The 17,156-nt window shown below is 41.2% G+C and overlaps 1 protein-coding gene across 1 annotated transcript in view; it reads left to right on the top strand.

Moving 5' to 3' along the window:
* Positions 1–17,156, top strand: part of LOC134391925 (meprin A subunit alpha-like) — a 62,286-nt gene that overhangs the window by 24,945 nt on the left and 20,185 nt on the right. Inside the window, exons 9-12 of the mRNA XM_063115848.1 lie at positions 764–985; positions 4,976–5,116; positions 6,303–6,518; positions 14,860–15,327. Of these exons, the coding sequence (XP_062971918.1) occupies positions 764–985; positions 4,976–5,116; positions 6,303–6,518; positions 14,860–15,327 (1,047 nt within the window). The remainder of the gene's footprint in view (positions 1–763; positions 986–4,975; positions 5,117–6,302; positions 6,519–14,859; positions 15,328–17,156) is intronic.

The raw sequence follows: 17,156 nt of genomic DNA, 5'->3' as shown, positions 1-17,156 counted from the left end.
TAGCCGCAATCCAAATTAGATATCACTAGGATGTGTGACCTTGGGCCAAGTCTGTCCTCTCCAGGAATGGCCACTGAACACAGCTGTGTAAGCATGTTTCTGGTCATGGCCACCACCTGATTGCCCAGGAGTAAAGCTGAATGCAAGATCCCTCCCAAACTGGAAAACTGATTTTTCAAGGGAAGAGCAACCCCTGTTTTTATGTTTTTTAAATTTTTGTATACTTTTAATGTTTACTATTTTTAATTGTTGTAAACTGCCCAGAGAGCTTCGGCTGTGGGGCGGTATATAAATGTAATAAATAAATAAATAAACGGGCGAATCTCAGCCCTTTGTAACAGCAGGTCTCCTGGCCAATTAGTGCATCCCCGTCTTGTCCGGCTTATCCTTCAGCTTCTTAGATCCACGTCCAGTCAATTACCGACTGCTGTGGCAATGATTCTGAACCTCCATAGCCTCTCTGAAATGTGATAAAAAATAGAAGAGCATATTAATAATGCCTCTTTCCAGATCCCCAGACAACCTTTCCCAGTGTTTTCAGGTAAATGCTAAACAGTCTGGGAGACAATATGGAACCCTGCAGGACATCAGGAACCAGAGGAAAAGCTGAACAAGCAGATCTGTAATAAGCGATTGCCTGTTGTTGTTGTTGTTGTTGTTGTTGCTGCTGCTGCTGCTGTTTTCATCAAGACATTTTTCTGCAAACCTGAATGCAATGCTATCTTCAAACTTTGCTAACAGCATGGGTCTTGTTTGTTCCTAGGTCAGGCATATAACTTTGACAAATACGATGATAGCTTCATTACAGACCTAAACACCCCCTATGATTATGAATCAATCATGCATTATGGACCTTATTCATTCAATAAAAACAGCAGCATTCCCTCAATTACAACTAAAATACCAGAATTCAATGACGTGATTGGGCAAAGCCAGGATTTGAGCAGAATAGACCTAGAAAGGCTTAATCGCATGTACAACTGTGGTAAGTTGATTTCTTTATTCACTCAAATCCTCATTAGTTGTATTTTATTAAGTTGGGAATGAACAATAAAATTTTGTGCCTTTCGGTATTCTTGAGCAACAAGCAGCAGGTGGAATCTGCATTACTGTATGTTATGCCCCAAGAATAGTGATTGACTGATATTTATGAATTGCTTATATAAAATAAATTTCTAATGTGACTGCAGTAGGAGAATAAGAAATTGTTCTAAGCACAGAATATTAGTGAAACTAATATTCTCGAAGAATCATGGAAGGTTATGCAAGAGAGAAACATAGGAGAATATTAATATTGGTGAAACAATAATTATGGTAACACCTATCTAGAGGATTTATGTTGTTCCTTCTCATACACATATTACTAGAAAAAAGACTAAGTTGGTGTGGGATGGAGCCAGTTGCTTGAGAATGCCTTATTTCATTTTATTTATTCGTTTGTTTTAAAAACCCTATACAGTGCTTAGAAAAGTTTAGATGCCATGTAAATGGATGATTATGACAACGATGATGTTAATAAATAGGGAGGTTAGAAACTTACCATGGACACTAGTAAGGCAGGGGCTGGGGCAGTGCAGCGAGTCCGTGGATGGGACGGGCCCACCTGCTCACTGTTCTTTCCCCATGCTTCTTTCAAAAGCCAGAGGAGGTGTATTCAGCTTCTTGATACCAGGACCATGAACGACAATTCCCATAATTCCTAGCTATTATCACTTCCTGTTGGGGATAATAGGAATTATAGTTCACCTCCCACCATCCCAAAGTAGAGGGCATTGCATTAGGGTGCTCTCTGAATCTCCTTTTACTTAAAAAAAAAAAAGCCTGGGGAAGGAGGAGGGAGAGCTAGAGCTGCCCATTGCCTGGTTCTCAAAGTAAACTTTTGCTCTAATGGTGGAGGTGGTGTGGGGCAGGCTGACAAAGGTGGTACATGAGGAGAATTGGGGAGGATGGGCTGTGCTTCCCACCCTCATTCCTCTCACAGAACCTGAGCAGGGCTGTTCTCCTATGGAAGCACCTCTACTCAATTTTCAGGACATCACTTTTTATAAAGACATAATTCATATCCTGTTCTTCTGCCCATATGACTGCCAGATGAGATGTTAGATATACTCTAGATGAGGCCTAACCAGGGCCGAATAGAGAGGAACCAGTACCTCATGTGATTTGGAAGCTATACTTCTATTAATGCAGCCCAAAATAGCATTTGCCTTTCTTGCAGCCATATCGCACTGTTGGCTCATATTCAGCTTGTGATCTACAACAATTCCAAGATCCTTCTTGTTTGTAATATTGCTGAGCCAAGTGTCCCCCATCTTGTAACTGTGCATTTGGTTTCTATTCCCTAAATGTAGAACTTGGCATTTATCCCTATTCAATTTCATTCTGTTGTTTTCAGCCGAGCACACCAGCCTATCAAGATCACTTGGAAGTTTGTTTCTGTCTTCCAGGGTATTAGCTATCCCACCCAATTTGGTGTCATCTGCAAATTTGATCAGCGTTCCCTGCACCTCCTTGTCCAAATCATTAATAAAAATGTTGAAGAGCACTGGGCCCAGGACTGAGCCCTGCAGTACACCACTCGTTGCCCCTCCCCAGTTTGAGAAGGTTCCATTGATAAGTACTCTTTGAGTCCGATTCTGTAGCCAGCTGTGGATCCATCTAATAGTTGTTCCATCTAGCCCACTTTTAGCTAGTTTGTTAATCAGAATGTCATGTGGTACTTTGTCAAAAGCTTTGCTGAAGTCAAGATATATGACGTCCACAGCATTCCCACAGTCCACAAGGGAGGTTATCCTATCAAAAAATGAGATCAAATTAGTCTGACAGGATTTGTTCCTGACAAATCCATGTTGGCTTCTAGTAATCACCGCATTGATTTCAAGGTGTTTACAGACTGACTTCTTTATAATCTGCTCCAGAATTTTCCCAGGGATGGATGTCAGACTGACTGGTCTGTAGTTCCCAGGTTCCTCCTTTTTGCCCTTTTTGAAGATAGGGACAACGTTAGCCCTCCTCCAGTCGTCCGGCACCTCACTTGTCTTCCATGATTTTGCAAAGATAATAGACAAAGGTTCTGAGAGTTCTTCTGCTAGCTCCTTCATTACTCTAGGATGCAGTTCATCGGGCCCTGGAGATTTAAACTCATTCAAGGAAATTAGGTGTTCTTTGACCATTTGTTTATCAATCTCAAACTGCAATCCTGCCCCCTCAACTTCTGCTTCACTTTTTCCAGGGGGGTCATAGACCCGCTTTTGGGAGAAGACCGAGGCAAAGTAGGAATTGAGCATTTCAGCCTTTTCTTTGTCATCTGTTATCAATTTGCCATCCTCATTAAGCAGTTGAACCACCATTTCTTTCCTCTGTCTTTTACTACTTACGTATCTGAAGAAAGCCTTTTTATTGCTTTTAGCATCCCTCGCTAAATTTTAGCATCCCTTCCTCAAATATCTTTTCTGACTGCAAATCCTTCACTGGATGACCATAGTCTCATTTAACACTCTTTCCCCATCACCTTTCTCAGATCCATACTCACACATTCAGCATACTGCTACCACTGAACAAATGAAGCAGTTGACAAGTACAGAAAAATCTAGTACAACAAACAAGCAAACAAACATTCAGAAAGAGTATAAACTATTATTTATTTATTTATTTATTTATTTATTGCATTTTTATACCGCCCAATAGCCGAAGCTCCCTGGGCAGTTCATAAAAACTAAAACCATTCAAAGTATAAAACAAACAGTATAAAAACATGATATAAAATACATGTTAAAAGTGATTAAAATCATATCACACATTATTAAAACATCTTTAAAACATCCTTAAAACATCCTAAAATTTCACTGGATAGGCCTGCCAGAATACATCAGTCTTTATTGCTTTTTTAAACTCTAAAAGATTGTCAAGTTGATGAATCTCCTCTGGCAGGCCATTCCACAATCTGGGGGCAGCAGAAGAAAAGGTCCTCTGGGTAGAAGTTGTTAATCTAGTTTTTGCTAGCTGAAGTAGATTCTTCCCAGAGGACCTAAGTGTGTGGGGTGGATTGTACGGGAGAAGGCGATCCTGCAGGTAGCCTGTACCCAAACCATGTAGGGCTTTAAAGGTAATAACCAACACTTTGTACTTTGCCCAGAAACTAATTGGTAGCTAGTGAAGAGTTTTTAAAACTGGTGTAATGTGGTCACCTCTAGTGACCAGCCTGGCTGCCATATTTTGGAATAATGGAAGTTTCTGGACTTTTATTTACTATTACCCTACAAACATTAGCCATGGAACAAAATGGACTAAAGGCTAGCACCTCTTAGCTTGTTTCAACTTCAACCAGACATAACAGTCAAAAACAACCAAGAAAAACACACCTACCTCATTGACATTTATTTATTTATTTAATTTATATACTGCCCCATAGCTGAAGCTCTCTGGGCAGTTTACATAGCAATACCTAATGACAAAAACGTTGTAGAAAAGGAAGAGGAAAAGAGAGAAAAATATACACCACTGGCTATGGAAGTTAAAGAACTATGGCAACATAATTAGTCACATCAGTCACCAATTTTTTTTAAAAAAAATTTTTTTACACAAAACCTTCAGAAATTAGGCCTACCAAAATACATCCACACCAACATCCAAAAAGCAGTCATACTTAAAACATGCTCAATAGTTAGGCAATTTCTGAATCAGTAAAAGACAGCATGACTTGGCAAAGTCCATCATGTTCATCTAGAAAAACCACCACAAGCAAGAAAAGAGAGATTAATGATGATGATGATGATAATGGCAACCCTATTAATTTTTTAAAAGGTTTTTAAGAAGGATGAACAATTATCAGCAATTGTTACAAAATATATGTCATGCCAATTATATCAAACAAATTGGAGAGGAAGGTTTATGGGTCATTTTTAGGCAGGAAGGCAAGCTTTGTTTTAATTGCAAAGGTTTGTTCTGTTATAAAATATCTGTGCCTACTTTACAGCTTCTAGTCTTACCCTTCTTGACCAGTGTACCTTCGAGTCCATTAACATCTGTGGCATGGTGCAGAGTAGGAGAGATGGTGTTGACTGGCAGCGCACCCTGACTACAACCAGTGGCAACAACTTGGATGGCCACTGTGAAAGTAAGGCATTACGGCACATTTTTAATATAGTAACTGATGACGAAAATTCAACATTAATTTTATCATGTAGGAAAAATGGGCATGATCAGACGAAGTTAAATGTGTCACTCACATTTATTGCCGTGGGAGAGATTAAAGCACACGCTTAGATCTCACCCATGGAAACAAATGAAGCTTCAATGCTGAATTGTACCCAGAGTTTCTCAAAAGGTCTTAGTATGTGGCTGAACCATCAGCAAAGAATGTGCTTCCATTTGGAAAAAATATATAAACCAAGAGTTGTCCTAGAAATGATTTTGCTGTAACCACATAATTGAATGAGAAATTTACTGATTTCTTCAAATTGGGGAGTTGGGAAGGACATGTAAACCTTACAGTTTTTTTAATTGTTGTGATGTAGTTAGCAACTAACAACTCCTCAATTAATCTCTGGCCTATATTTGTTTGCCATCTGCTTCACTGACAGAAGACTTCCAACAGTGCCCTAATGCTGATCAGCCTCGCAGCTTACTGGGGACTACTGCTATGAGTGTGTGGAGGAGTAAACCTGAGAGGTCACGTTGGCTTGTGACAGCCAGCCAGCCACTACACCACCTATTTTTCTATAGTTCTCTGTAAAAAATATGGGCACATTTTAGCAGTCATTAAGGATTCATTTGGTCTCTGTGGCCGCTAGCCCTCTGTACAGTAGGTGCTGCATTGAGACATCTCAATCTCTCTCTCCCTCTCAGAAAACAGTGCTGATGCGGTGGGGGGAGCTTGTGGTCTGCCACCCCTGGAGATATGTGGTTCATCAGCAAGAATAGTTATGGCTTCAATTGTTTGCACCGTTATGTGCATGCATATGTAACATGTAACGTTTGCAACATTTAACATATGCACATGTAACGTTTTGCAAGAGTGTACCTTATGTTGCAGTTTTATCTGTAACAGAGAAAATACCTTCTTTGATGTCACTGTCTAGCTGGTATTTTGCTATTTCCTTGTTTTCCATATTTATTATTTATGCCTTTGTAATTTAAAGAGAATACTAGGTTTTTCTTATATTTTGTCATTTTGAAAAAGTGTGGGCACGAAAAATGCAGAGTTGTCATAAGGGTGCATAGTTAGCAGTTAACTGCTTATTGTCCAAAATTCATAACAGCCTACCAATGTTTAAAAAACCTTACCTGCATCTGCTTTGCAGAGAGGGGATATTTTATGCGCTTGGATACCACAACAGGGCTTGCAAACGAAGCAGCCATTTTGGAATCCCGTATCCTGTACCCAAGGAGGAATACAAAGTGTCTGCAGTTTTTTTACAAAATTGATGGCAGTCCAAAAGATAAGCTTGTGGTGTGGATTAAAACTGATGATGGAAATGGAAATATTAGAAAGATGGTGAAACTACATTCATTCTATGGTAAGCCTTGAAGTCATCCTTAAAGCACTGAGGTTTATGTTTTGATTTCCAGGAAGCACACGAGATATCCTTTAGATTTTTCATCCTCAGAGTCTAACAGTTTGCTTTAGGAATGGGGCTTTTTTTAAAAAAATTTTTTTAAATACAACAACAACAAACACAACAAATAAAAAACAGTTGATACATTAATATAAAATTGCCTTAATATCATATATTCATACTTAAGCTATTAAACATATTCGTACTCAACATAACAGTGCTCCCCCCGCCTCGGGATCTCATTCCTGTTTCCAAAAACTCATAGATTCATCTGTTGGTGGTTTCCCACTTCCCTTAGAAAACACAAACTCTAGGAACTTTTTCCATATACCCTCAAAATCATTCGTTTTTACTATACCTCTTTTCGTTTTAATATTACATGTCAATTTATCATTTATAGAAATGTCCCACACTTCTTTATACGATTCTTCAATACAATAATCTCCTTGAATCTTCCAGTTCCTAGCTACAATCAGCCTCGCAGCCGTCAGCAGGTTCGTTATCAGTTCTTTCGTTTCTTTATTACATTTAAGTTCTTCTTGCAGTGAGAGTAATGCAATTCTTGGTGTGTCCTCTATTTTAAATCCCACAATCTGCTCAATTTCAAAGAACACCATCTTCCACAACTTTTGTACATGTTTACAATCCCACCACATATGTAAATATGTTCCTTTTTCACCACAACCCCTCCAACAATCTGCTGAAAGCTGATAATTAATCTTATTTAATCTAACCGGAGTTAAATACCACCTCCATACAAGTTTATAGTAATTCTCCTTTATTCTTACTGACATATTTCTCAACACTCTCTGTCTCCATAGTCCTTCCCACCTCTGCTGTCCTATCTGTATCTTCAAATCAGTCTCCCAAACCACTTTCCCAACACTATCCAACACTCCTTTCTCAGCTAATATAATATATAGTTGACTCATTAACCCTTTTGTCCCTATATTTTGTCCCTTATCAATTTCTTTTTTTTCAATTAATTCCTCAAATTTCGTCCTCTCTCCACACTCTCCATTTTCTCTTACCCAGTTTTTAGTCCATTGTTCCAATTGCCCATAGTTTAACCACGTTAATTTCAAATCTTTTAAAACTTCCTCCAACCTCTCTCTTGTATTCATCCCCCTTAACCATTCTCTTAATTTCATTTTATTTTTTTCTATTAAAACTTTGCTTAATCTATTCTTTAAGTCTTCAGGAAAATTCTTTAGCATTATTATGCTAAATTCTTTAGCATAAGGAGGAATTACTTGAAAGCAGTTCCTTTTTATATTTGTTCCAAAGTTCCCAATGGAACTTCAAAAACTGATTATCTAAATCGTTAAGCCATTTACCCTTCCCTTTTTCCTTAAAAAATACATTCTGCAATTTTAAATCTATATTACCTGATATATTTTCCTCCATCCATTCTAAATCCCCTACCCCTAAAATTGCTTCAACAATGTGTCTTAACCTATTTGCTATATAATAGTACCTAAGGTTCGGGAGACCCAATCCTCCCTTCCTTTGGCTTAAATACCATTTACTTTTATTCATCCTTGATTTCTTCTCAGCATTACAGTAATTATTTATAAGATTCTGCCAACTTTTTAACTCTAAATCTGAAATTCTTATTGGTAACATCCTAAAGAAAAAATTAAGCTTAGGTAAAATTTTCATCTTTATTAAAGCTATTCTTCCAAACCAAGAAAGGTTCAGTTTCTTATACTTCTTTAACTTTTCTACTATTTCTTTTTTCAATCCATTTAAATTCTCTTTCCAAAGGAATGGGGCTTCTACGGCAGGAACCGCAGAGCCCTGTGAGAGTGACTCCCTGGGCCACATTTTTAAAAGGACAAAGCAATAAAACAGCTGAGCAGGGGGTTCTGGGAAGCTGTGTGCATCCAGGAGAGGGAAGAACGTCTATTTTAGTGTGAATTTGTGCACTCACATATACAAACAATGTGTATGTGGGAGACAAATTGCTTTTATCCTCATCTTATAGGTTAAAAGTAGGGCTGTGCACGGAACCCCTCCCCCCCGATCCGCTCTGGATCCCAATCCGCAACTTCCGGATTGGGTCCACTCCACCCTGCATCGATCCTCCTATGGTCCACTCCGCTCCCCTGTGGGGCTCCAGATCTGGATCCAGATCCGGATCGGAACTCCATGTCCCCCCCCCCATAGACTTGCATTGAAAATGTCAAACACCTATAACTTTTTTAGTTTTCAAGTTATAAACATCAAAATTGGCACCATGAAAGCTTATAAATGTATCCCATTTTGAAGCAAATCCAAGCATGCCCTGAATTTTGGGGAATATTTAAAAAATCCCCCTGTTTTCAGAAATGCAGTTATCTCTGTCATTTTTCCGGTTAGAAACTTGAAAATGGGCACCATCACAGCTTCCAACTTGTTCCTTATTCATGCCCAGTTTGAAGGAAATCCGAGCATGCCCTGATTTTTTGCGATTTTTTTAACGTTTTAACCCTCAACCCTAACCCCAATTAACAAACCTTGAAACTTCTCCGTCACTTTTAAAGTTAAAAACATCAAACAGGCCACCATGAGAGCTTATAAATGTATCCAGATTCATGGCCATTTTTAAAGAAATCCAAGCATGCCCTGAATTTTGGGGAATATTTAAAAATCTCCCCTCCCATTTTCAGAAATGCAGTCATCTCCATCATTTTTCCGGATAAAGACCTCTAACTGGGCACCATCACAGCTTCCACCTAGATCCTGATTCATGCCCATTTTGAGGGAAATACGAGCATGCTCTGATTTTTGGGGAGTTTTAAAAAAATATTTTCCCCATTTACAGAAATGCATGTATCTCCGTCATTCTTCCACACGCAGACCTCTAACTGGGTACCATCAGAACTTCCACATTGATCCTTATTCATGCCCAAGCTTGCCCTGATTTATTTACGTATTTATTATTTGGGGAAATGGGACAAGTGTGTGGTTTGTCCAAACTTTATTTGAATGCTTTTTGCACTTAACAAGCAGTGCACAGCAAACACAGTCACACAATCACACACAGTCCCAACAAACACACACACACAGAGTGAGAGAGAGAAAGAAAGGATAGATTTTTTTGGTAATTTTCCTGGGTTTTTTTATATGGAAGAAAGAAGGAAAATGAATACAAACACAGTCACTGAACACAGGGTTTAAAAGACAGGGGGAAGGCGTTGGGGGGGGTGAGAAACAAACAAACATTCCAATAAGAATTATAAATGTATATAAAGCAATAAGTCAAAACAGAGCAAAGGAAAGCTAAGCAAAAAGTCAGAAACAAACAAACACACACACCCAAGCTAAATTCTATCTCCTCCAAACAAATGCAGCTACAGCACACAGAACTAACTAATTAGCCTCCTCTCTCCACGAACTCCAACCCACAAAGAGAGAGAAAGGAAAATTGTCTCTTGGTGGCTCTGGCTTAGTCCCCCCCTCCAACATTGGGATTGGAGGATGCTTCACATCAGGTGATCACTTATCATCATGATTGGGAGTTGAATCTGCCTCTGATCGCTTCAAGAAACATTGCCCCCTCCCATTTTACCCATTCTATAAAAATTAATAGCAAGCAAACCGCAGGACGAAATTCTGAAAATCACCACAAATGACCCCCAATCATCATTGTCTAAGCACAGTAAGTTTCAGGGATCTAGCTTTAAAAAACAAAGAAGTTATAGGCATATTTTTGGCCAATGCAATCCTGGGGGGGGGGGAATCCAAAATGGCGGGCGGATCCCCGAAAACAAGTGGAGAACTCCACAAATCAGCGACATGCTCCACATTGCTCTGCTGCCCCCCCTGATCCAATCCGCCTTTAACGGAGGCAAATCAGGCCGCTCTGATGCCGCTTCTACGACCAAAAATGGAGCGGAGCACAGCCCTAGTTAAAGGTACAATGCAGAATGGGGAAATTTGACTTTGACCTCAATTAAATATGGACTGCACTCCAAAAATATGGGATACGTATCCTGATAAATATGTTCTCTTCTCATAATCTCATTAGATATATTATAGGGGTATTCACTCAAAATATAGGTGGGGCTTTATCCTGGGGCAAACCCTGGGATCGTCCCTGTGTGTCCACATGATGCATAGGGGGTCCCAGCATCAGAGAGGGATCATAGAATCATAGAATAGCAGAGTTGGAAGGGGCCTACAAGGCCATCGAGTCCAACCCCCTGCTCAATGCAGGAATTCACCCTAAAGCATCCCTGACAGATGCTTGTCCAGCTGCCTCTTGAATGCCTCTAGTGTGGGAGAGCCCACAACCTCCCTAGGTAACTGATTCCATTGTCGTACTGCTCTAACAGTCAGGAGGTTTTTCTTGATGTCTAGCTGGAATCTGGCTTCCTTTAACTTGAGCCCGTTATTCCGTGTCCTGCACTCTGGGAGGATCGAGAAGAGATCCTGGCCCTCCTCTGTGTGACAACCTTTTAAGTATTTGAAGAGTGCTATCATGTCTCCCCTCAATCTTCTCTTCTCCAGGCTAAACATGCCCAGTTCTTTCAGTCTCTCTTCATAGGGCTTTGTTTCCAGACCCCTGATCATCCTAGTTGCCCTCCTCTGAACACGCTCCAGCTTGTCTGCGTCCTTCTTGAATTGTGGAGCCCAGAACTGGATGCAATACTCTAGATGAGGCCTAACCAGGGCCGAATAGAGAGGAACCAGTACCTCACGTGATTTGGAAACTATACTTCTATTAATGCAGCCCAAAATAGCATTGGCCTTTCTTGCAGCCATATCGCACTGTTGGCTCATATTCAGCTTGCAGTCTACAACAATTCCAAGATCCTTCTTGTTTGTAGTATTGCTGAGCCAAGTATCCCCCATCTTGTTAATGTGCATTTGGTTTGTATTTCCTAAATGTAGAACTTGGCATTTATCCCTATTCAATTTCATTCTGTTGTTTTCAGCCCAGCACTCCAGCCTATCAAGATCACTTTGAAGTTTGTTTCTGTCTTCCAGGGTATTAGCTATCCCACCCAATTTGGTGTCATCTGCAAATATGATCAGTGTTCCCTGCACCTCCTCGTCCAAATCATTAATAAAAATGTTGAAGAGCACTGGGCCCAGGACTGAGCCCTGCAGTACCCCACTCGTTGCCTCTCCCCAGTTTGAGAAGGTTCCATTGATAAGTACTCTTTGAGTCCGATTCTGTAGCCAACTGTGAATTCACCTAATAGTTGTTCCATCTAGCCCACTTTTAGCTAGTTTGTTAATCAGAATATCATGGGGCATTTTGTCAAAAGCTTTGCTGAAGTCAAGATATATGACGTACACAGCGTTCCCACGGTCCACAAGGGAGGTTACCTTATCAAAAAATGAGATCAAATTTGTCTGACAGGACTTGTTCTTGACAAATCCATGTTGGCTTCTAGTGATCACCGCATTGATTTCAAGGTGTTTACAGATTGACTTCTTTATAATCTGCTCCAGAATTTTCCCAGGGATGGATGTCAGACTGACTGGTTTGTAGTTCCCAGGTTCCTCCTTTTTGCCCTTTTTGAAGATAGGGACAACGTTAGCCCTCCTCCAGTCGTCCGGCACCTCACCCGTCTTCCATGATTTTGCAAATATAATAGACAAAGGTTCTGGGAGTTCTTCCGCTAGCTCCTTCATTACTCTAGGATGCAGTTCATCGGGCCCTGGAGATTTGAACTCATTCAAGGAAATTAGGTGTTCCTTGACCATTTGTTTATCAATCTCAAACTGTAATCCTGCCCCCTCAACTTCTGCTTCACTTTTTCCAGGGGGGTCATAGACCCGCTTTTGGGAGAAGACTGAGTCAAAGTAGGAATTGAGCACTTCAGCCTTTTCTTTTTCATCTGTTATCAATTTGCCATCCTCATTAAGCAGTTGAACCACCATTTCTTTCCTCTGTCTTTTACTACATCAAGAGGCAGCTGGACAACCATCTGTCAGGGATGCTTTAGGGTGGATTCCTGCATTGAGCAGGGGGTTGGACTCGATGGCCTTGTAGGCCCCTTCCAACTTTGCTATTCTATGATTCTATACTCACGTATCTGAAGAAATTGGTTTCCTCTGTTGTCTTCTGTCTTTTCTCCTTGTTGGAATTGTTTGTAACTGTGCCTTTAAAATTTCATTTTTTAAATACTCCCACCCATCCTGCACGCCTTTTCTCATTACGCTCACTTGCCACAGGACCTTACTTATCATAGTTCTGAGTTTATTAAAATCGTGCATGGCTACACTCAACTTTTGTCTCCTTCATAATCAAGAATTCAAGTATGATGTGGCCACTTTCCCCCAGAGTTCCCGTAACTGCCACTTTATCCACTAAGTCATCCCTATTGGTCAATATCAAGTCAAGGATTGCCGATCCTCTAGGATCATCTCTCCCTTGCCCCGGGATAGAGCCCTACACTTTGGGCCCGGTTTTTCCGTGGTCTCGGGCTAAGCCTGAGACCACAGAACGTGTGGCCCATTGCCACGAGTTGACCTGGCTCTGCGCGATTCCTCACATGGAGCTGTGAGCTGTGTATGGGGCACAGCGCTCCTCAGGAGCGCTGCACCCATTGGGAGTAGGGTGGGGGGAGCGGGAAAATTAATTTTTTAAAAAAAAAACAACTTACCTTTCGGCTCTTGAGTGCTTGTGCGCTCTTGCTGCTTTAAAATAATAATAATAACGGTGGGTGCGATGCCTCTCCTCCTGAGGTCATCGTGGGATCTTCCCTCCTCTGTTGTGGAATCAAAGGTAGGTCTAGCTAAGGCCATAGAATTAAGAAAGCTCTATCAAGATAAATATGGGAATTGGATTTAATTGATTAAGCATTGATCCATAATTCCATCAGAGGATCTGATTTTATTTTCCTTAGGTAATAGTGTAGAAGGCACAAGTAGTCACACTGGTGTGATTATAATGAACTGTGCAAGAACAGTAACGCTTTGGTGGCCACATGACTACTTCTGTGTTTGGTCTTTGAAATAAGAAAAAGGCTGCATCGAACAAAGAAGTCACAAGATTGATTACATGATGGCAGTTGAAAATTAATGTAGTCAATTATTTTCCCATTTGGGTGTTGTTGGTTTTTGTTTTTAGGTCAAACAATCCATTAGATGGCACGTTATTGCACTGCAGGATATTTGTGCAATAAATTGAGATCTAAAGGTTGGAATCCAGGCGCTTTTCTACACAAGGCATTTATCATGCTCCTATCATTGCCTACTCATAGTTGTTTATAGGTTCTTTAGACAATTTTGCAACCCTCCAGTTTTACTTCTGTGCCTAAAGAGCAATTTTGGAGAGGTTTTTGACTTCTGGCTTTTTAACAACAGGGGAAGTGCGGTATTTCACTGTAAAAGTGAAAGAAAACACTTTTTTTACTTGTGCATTTGCACTCTTCCGCTACACCACAATGCCATCTACAGGTTATGTAGTGGAAAAGAAGGAAAGGAAGCACACTTCATGTAGTGCTTGGATCTCAGTTCTGCGACAAAACTGAAAAATAGAAAGGGAGAACAATCCTATGCCTAATAGACAGTGTCTGGGGGACATTGGATATTTTGGTTTCCTAGCTCTGGGCTCACCTCCTCCTTTGCCCCTTCCTCCGCCCCCTCCCAGCTAATGCAGAAAGAACTGCACTGGCTGCAGCTACAAGTTCGCCAAAGGGGGTGTTCCCAGAGCCGAGGTGGGGAAGAGTCTGGGGATGTGTGAATACGAAGTATCCCCAGCTGTCCTTCCCTCCCCCTCCTAGAAACCTCCACTAGATGGGCAAAATCACCCATCTAGTTAAAATGCAGAACAGGAGGTGTGAGGCACATCCTGTTCTGCATAGGATATTCAAAAGCCTCTGAGTTCAGAGTCTCACGAGTATCCTTGATACATCTCATAGGATTGCGCCCACAGAGGATTAACAGCTGATGAACCGCCTCAGGTAGAATAGCTCTAGGGGTCACTTAAAGTGAAGAAACCAATGTGGTACACTCTTCTCACACAATGACATTGAAGGTTTATCTCTGGTATTTAGGCTTTAAATTTAGGACACAATCATACAACTAGTTTCTTTCTCCACCCCATGAATTATGAAATGATACATTGATGTGAAAGGATTATTCTATGTCATTTTCTTAATATGCTATGGCTAGGAGAGATAGGTTCACACCTTCCACAGTAAATTTACTGTGTGGCTTCGCTCAAGCCCCCTGCTTGCACAGCAGGTCTACTCAGATACAGGCCCTACTGAATTCAACAGAATTTATGCCTAGGTGCATCAAGCTTTTGCATTTACTACTGAAGATGCAGAAATAACAGGTTTTGCTCTTTTTCTTACAGCTGATGGAGAACAACGGTGGAACTTGGCAAACATTCCTTTTAACAGCCAGACCAAATTCCGCTATGTTTTTCATGGCATTAAAGGAGACCCATCCACCTCTACTGGTGGAATTAACATGGATGACATCAGTCTGACTGAAACACAATGCCCCACTAACATCTGGCAGATAAGAAACTTTACTGCTCTTTTATACAACACCCCCAGAGGAGACTATATTCCAAGCCCATTATTCTATAATTCAGAGGGCTATTGCTTTGCGCTCAGGCTCTATCCGTATGGTCTACCCAGCTCCAGTGGAAGTTACCTGGGAATCATGTTTGCTCTGTGTAGCAGCGAGGATGATGGAGGCCTAGAGTGGCCAGCTGGAGACAGGCAAGTGACATTCACCATAGTGGATCAAGATCCTGACCTCACTCAAAGGATGTCTGCAAGCCGCAGCTTTGCTACAGATCCTAACCAACTTAATAGTAAGCCTAAGAACCATATCGTTGTATATTATTTATGTATATGTATGTATGAGGATGTCTGTTTATATGTCTGTCAATGGGATAGTTTCAAGATTATGAAATCTGGACACCTGGAACTTGACATGTACCTAAAGAGGGTCCTATGCATGTCCACTTTAGGGTTATTTGGATTTAAGAACATGTGTGTGTGTGTGTGTGTGTGTGTGTGTGTGTGTGTTTGTGTTTGATGCTTGAAGTACCAACTCCAGCCATTGGGTGGCAGACTTCCCTAAGCAGCATATGGCTTTGTAGTCAATACAATTTGAAGTCAGAGGGGAGTATTCTGAGGGCTTCCCACCGCTATGGGGCAACCATCCTCAGAAATGGAATAGACAAGGGGGCTGTAGGGTGTACTCTGGCAGGAGCTATGCTTAGGGTGCTAGTGGCTGTGGCTTCATTCAGATGGGGTGGGTACAATGTGTCCAGCTCTCACAGCTACATGGAGGCTTTGCTGTTTTGAACTAAGGGCTATTCCAATCCATGCAAAGCCACGGCAAGATAATTCCCATTCTTGTTAGATCCGCTGCCTCACCCAGATTCATGGCGGCAGCAAAATAAATGCCGTTAAATGCTATGGAGCGGTAAATAGGTCAAACTGAGCTTGTCTGCAAGCTAACTTTGACCTACTTACTGTGCTGTAGCAGTTTGCTGTCTAATCTTGGCAGCAAACTGCCAGTGGCTTTGCTTCCGGTTGTGCAGCCTGTGTGGCTTTGACACACACTCCAAAGTTGCCCGGCCCTGACATAAATCTATGTGACTATACAGACTTGTACTTACTGAGGATCACAGAATTATGAAGCTGTATCCTGAATTCACCATTTGTGTTTTGATCAATTACTGAGCACCCATTCTCTGCAATTCTCAGCATACTTACCTAGAAGGAAGCCGTGTTGAACACAGTTACAATTACTTCTGAGTAAGCAGGTTTAGAATTGTAATATGTGTGTGTGGGGGGGGGTCTCTGCAGGGTAGGGGATCGGGTAGGGATGACTACAATCCAGGACAGAGTTATGTGCTTAAGCTTCTTTAAGTAGTTATGCTTTTAAAAAAAGTTGTTATGCTTAAGCACATGTAACTCTGTGCTAGATTGTGCTCAGTTAGCTTATGGCACAACAAATGCTCAGTTGTGCCTTCATTGGGTGAGTCTAGTCTGTGGGAAGTTGTGCAGTTTTGGAGCTGGTGATACTTTTTGTGACAGATAGCTTGAAACTAGACTAAAGGTTTAGCAAGGCTGTGAGGTTCACCCCACGTACACGTTTGTTCTGGTTTACCCGTGAATTATCCCATTTCGGTTATATAGTGCTTATATAGTGCTTATATCTCCAGCAAAGGAGATCGTTACCTTGTCGTGGTGCTCAAGCTTGAGCACCTCAAGGATGCCATGAGCTAAACCGTGAAGGGACACCCAAGACGGGAAGGTCATGGTAGAGAGGTCAGACTAAATACGATCCCTGGGGATCCCACCCCAGTATTCTTGCCGTGAAAACTAAATGGATCAGTACAACCAGAGATATGTCGGTATACCATCGGAAGATGGGACCCCCAGGTCGGAAGATGGTCAAAATGCTACTGGGGAGGAACAGAGGATAAGTTCAACTAGCCCCAGATGTGATGATGCAGCTAGCTCAAAGCCGAAAGGACGGCTAGCGGCCAACGGTGCTGGTGGTGAACGATGAATCTGATGTTCTAAAGATCAACACACCATAGGAACCTGGAATGTAAGATCTATGAGCCAGGGCAAATTGGATGTGGTTATTGGTGAGATGTCAAGATTAAATATAGATATATTG

This window comes from Elgaria multicarinata, chromosome 2 (assembly GCF_023053635.1).
Source record: "Elgaria multicarinata webbii isolate HBS135686 ecotype San Diego chromosome 2, rElgMul1.1.pri, whole genome shotgun sequence".
Lineage (NCBI taxonomy): Eukaryota > Metazoa > Chordata > Lepidosauria > Squamata > Anguidae > Elgaria > Elgaria multicarinata.
This window is presented reverse-complemented; position numbering and strand designations above follow the sequence as displayed.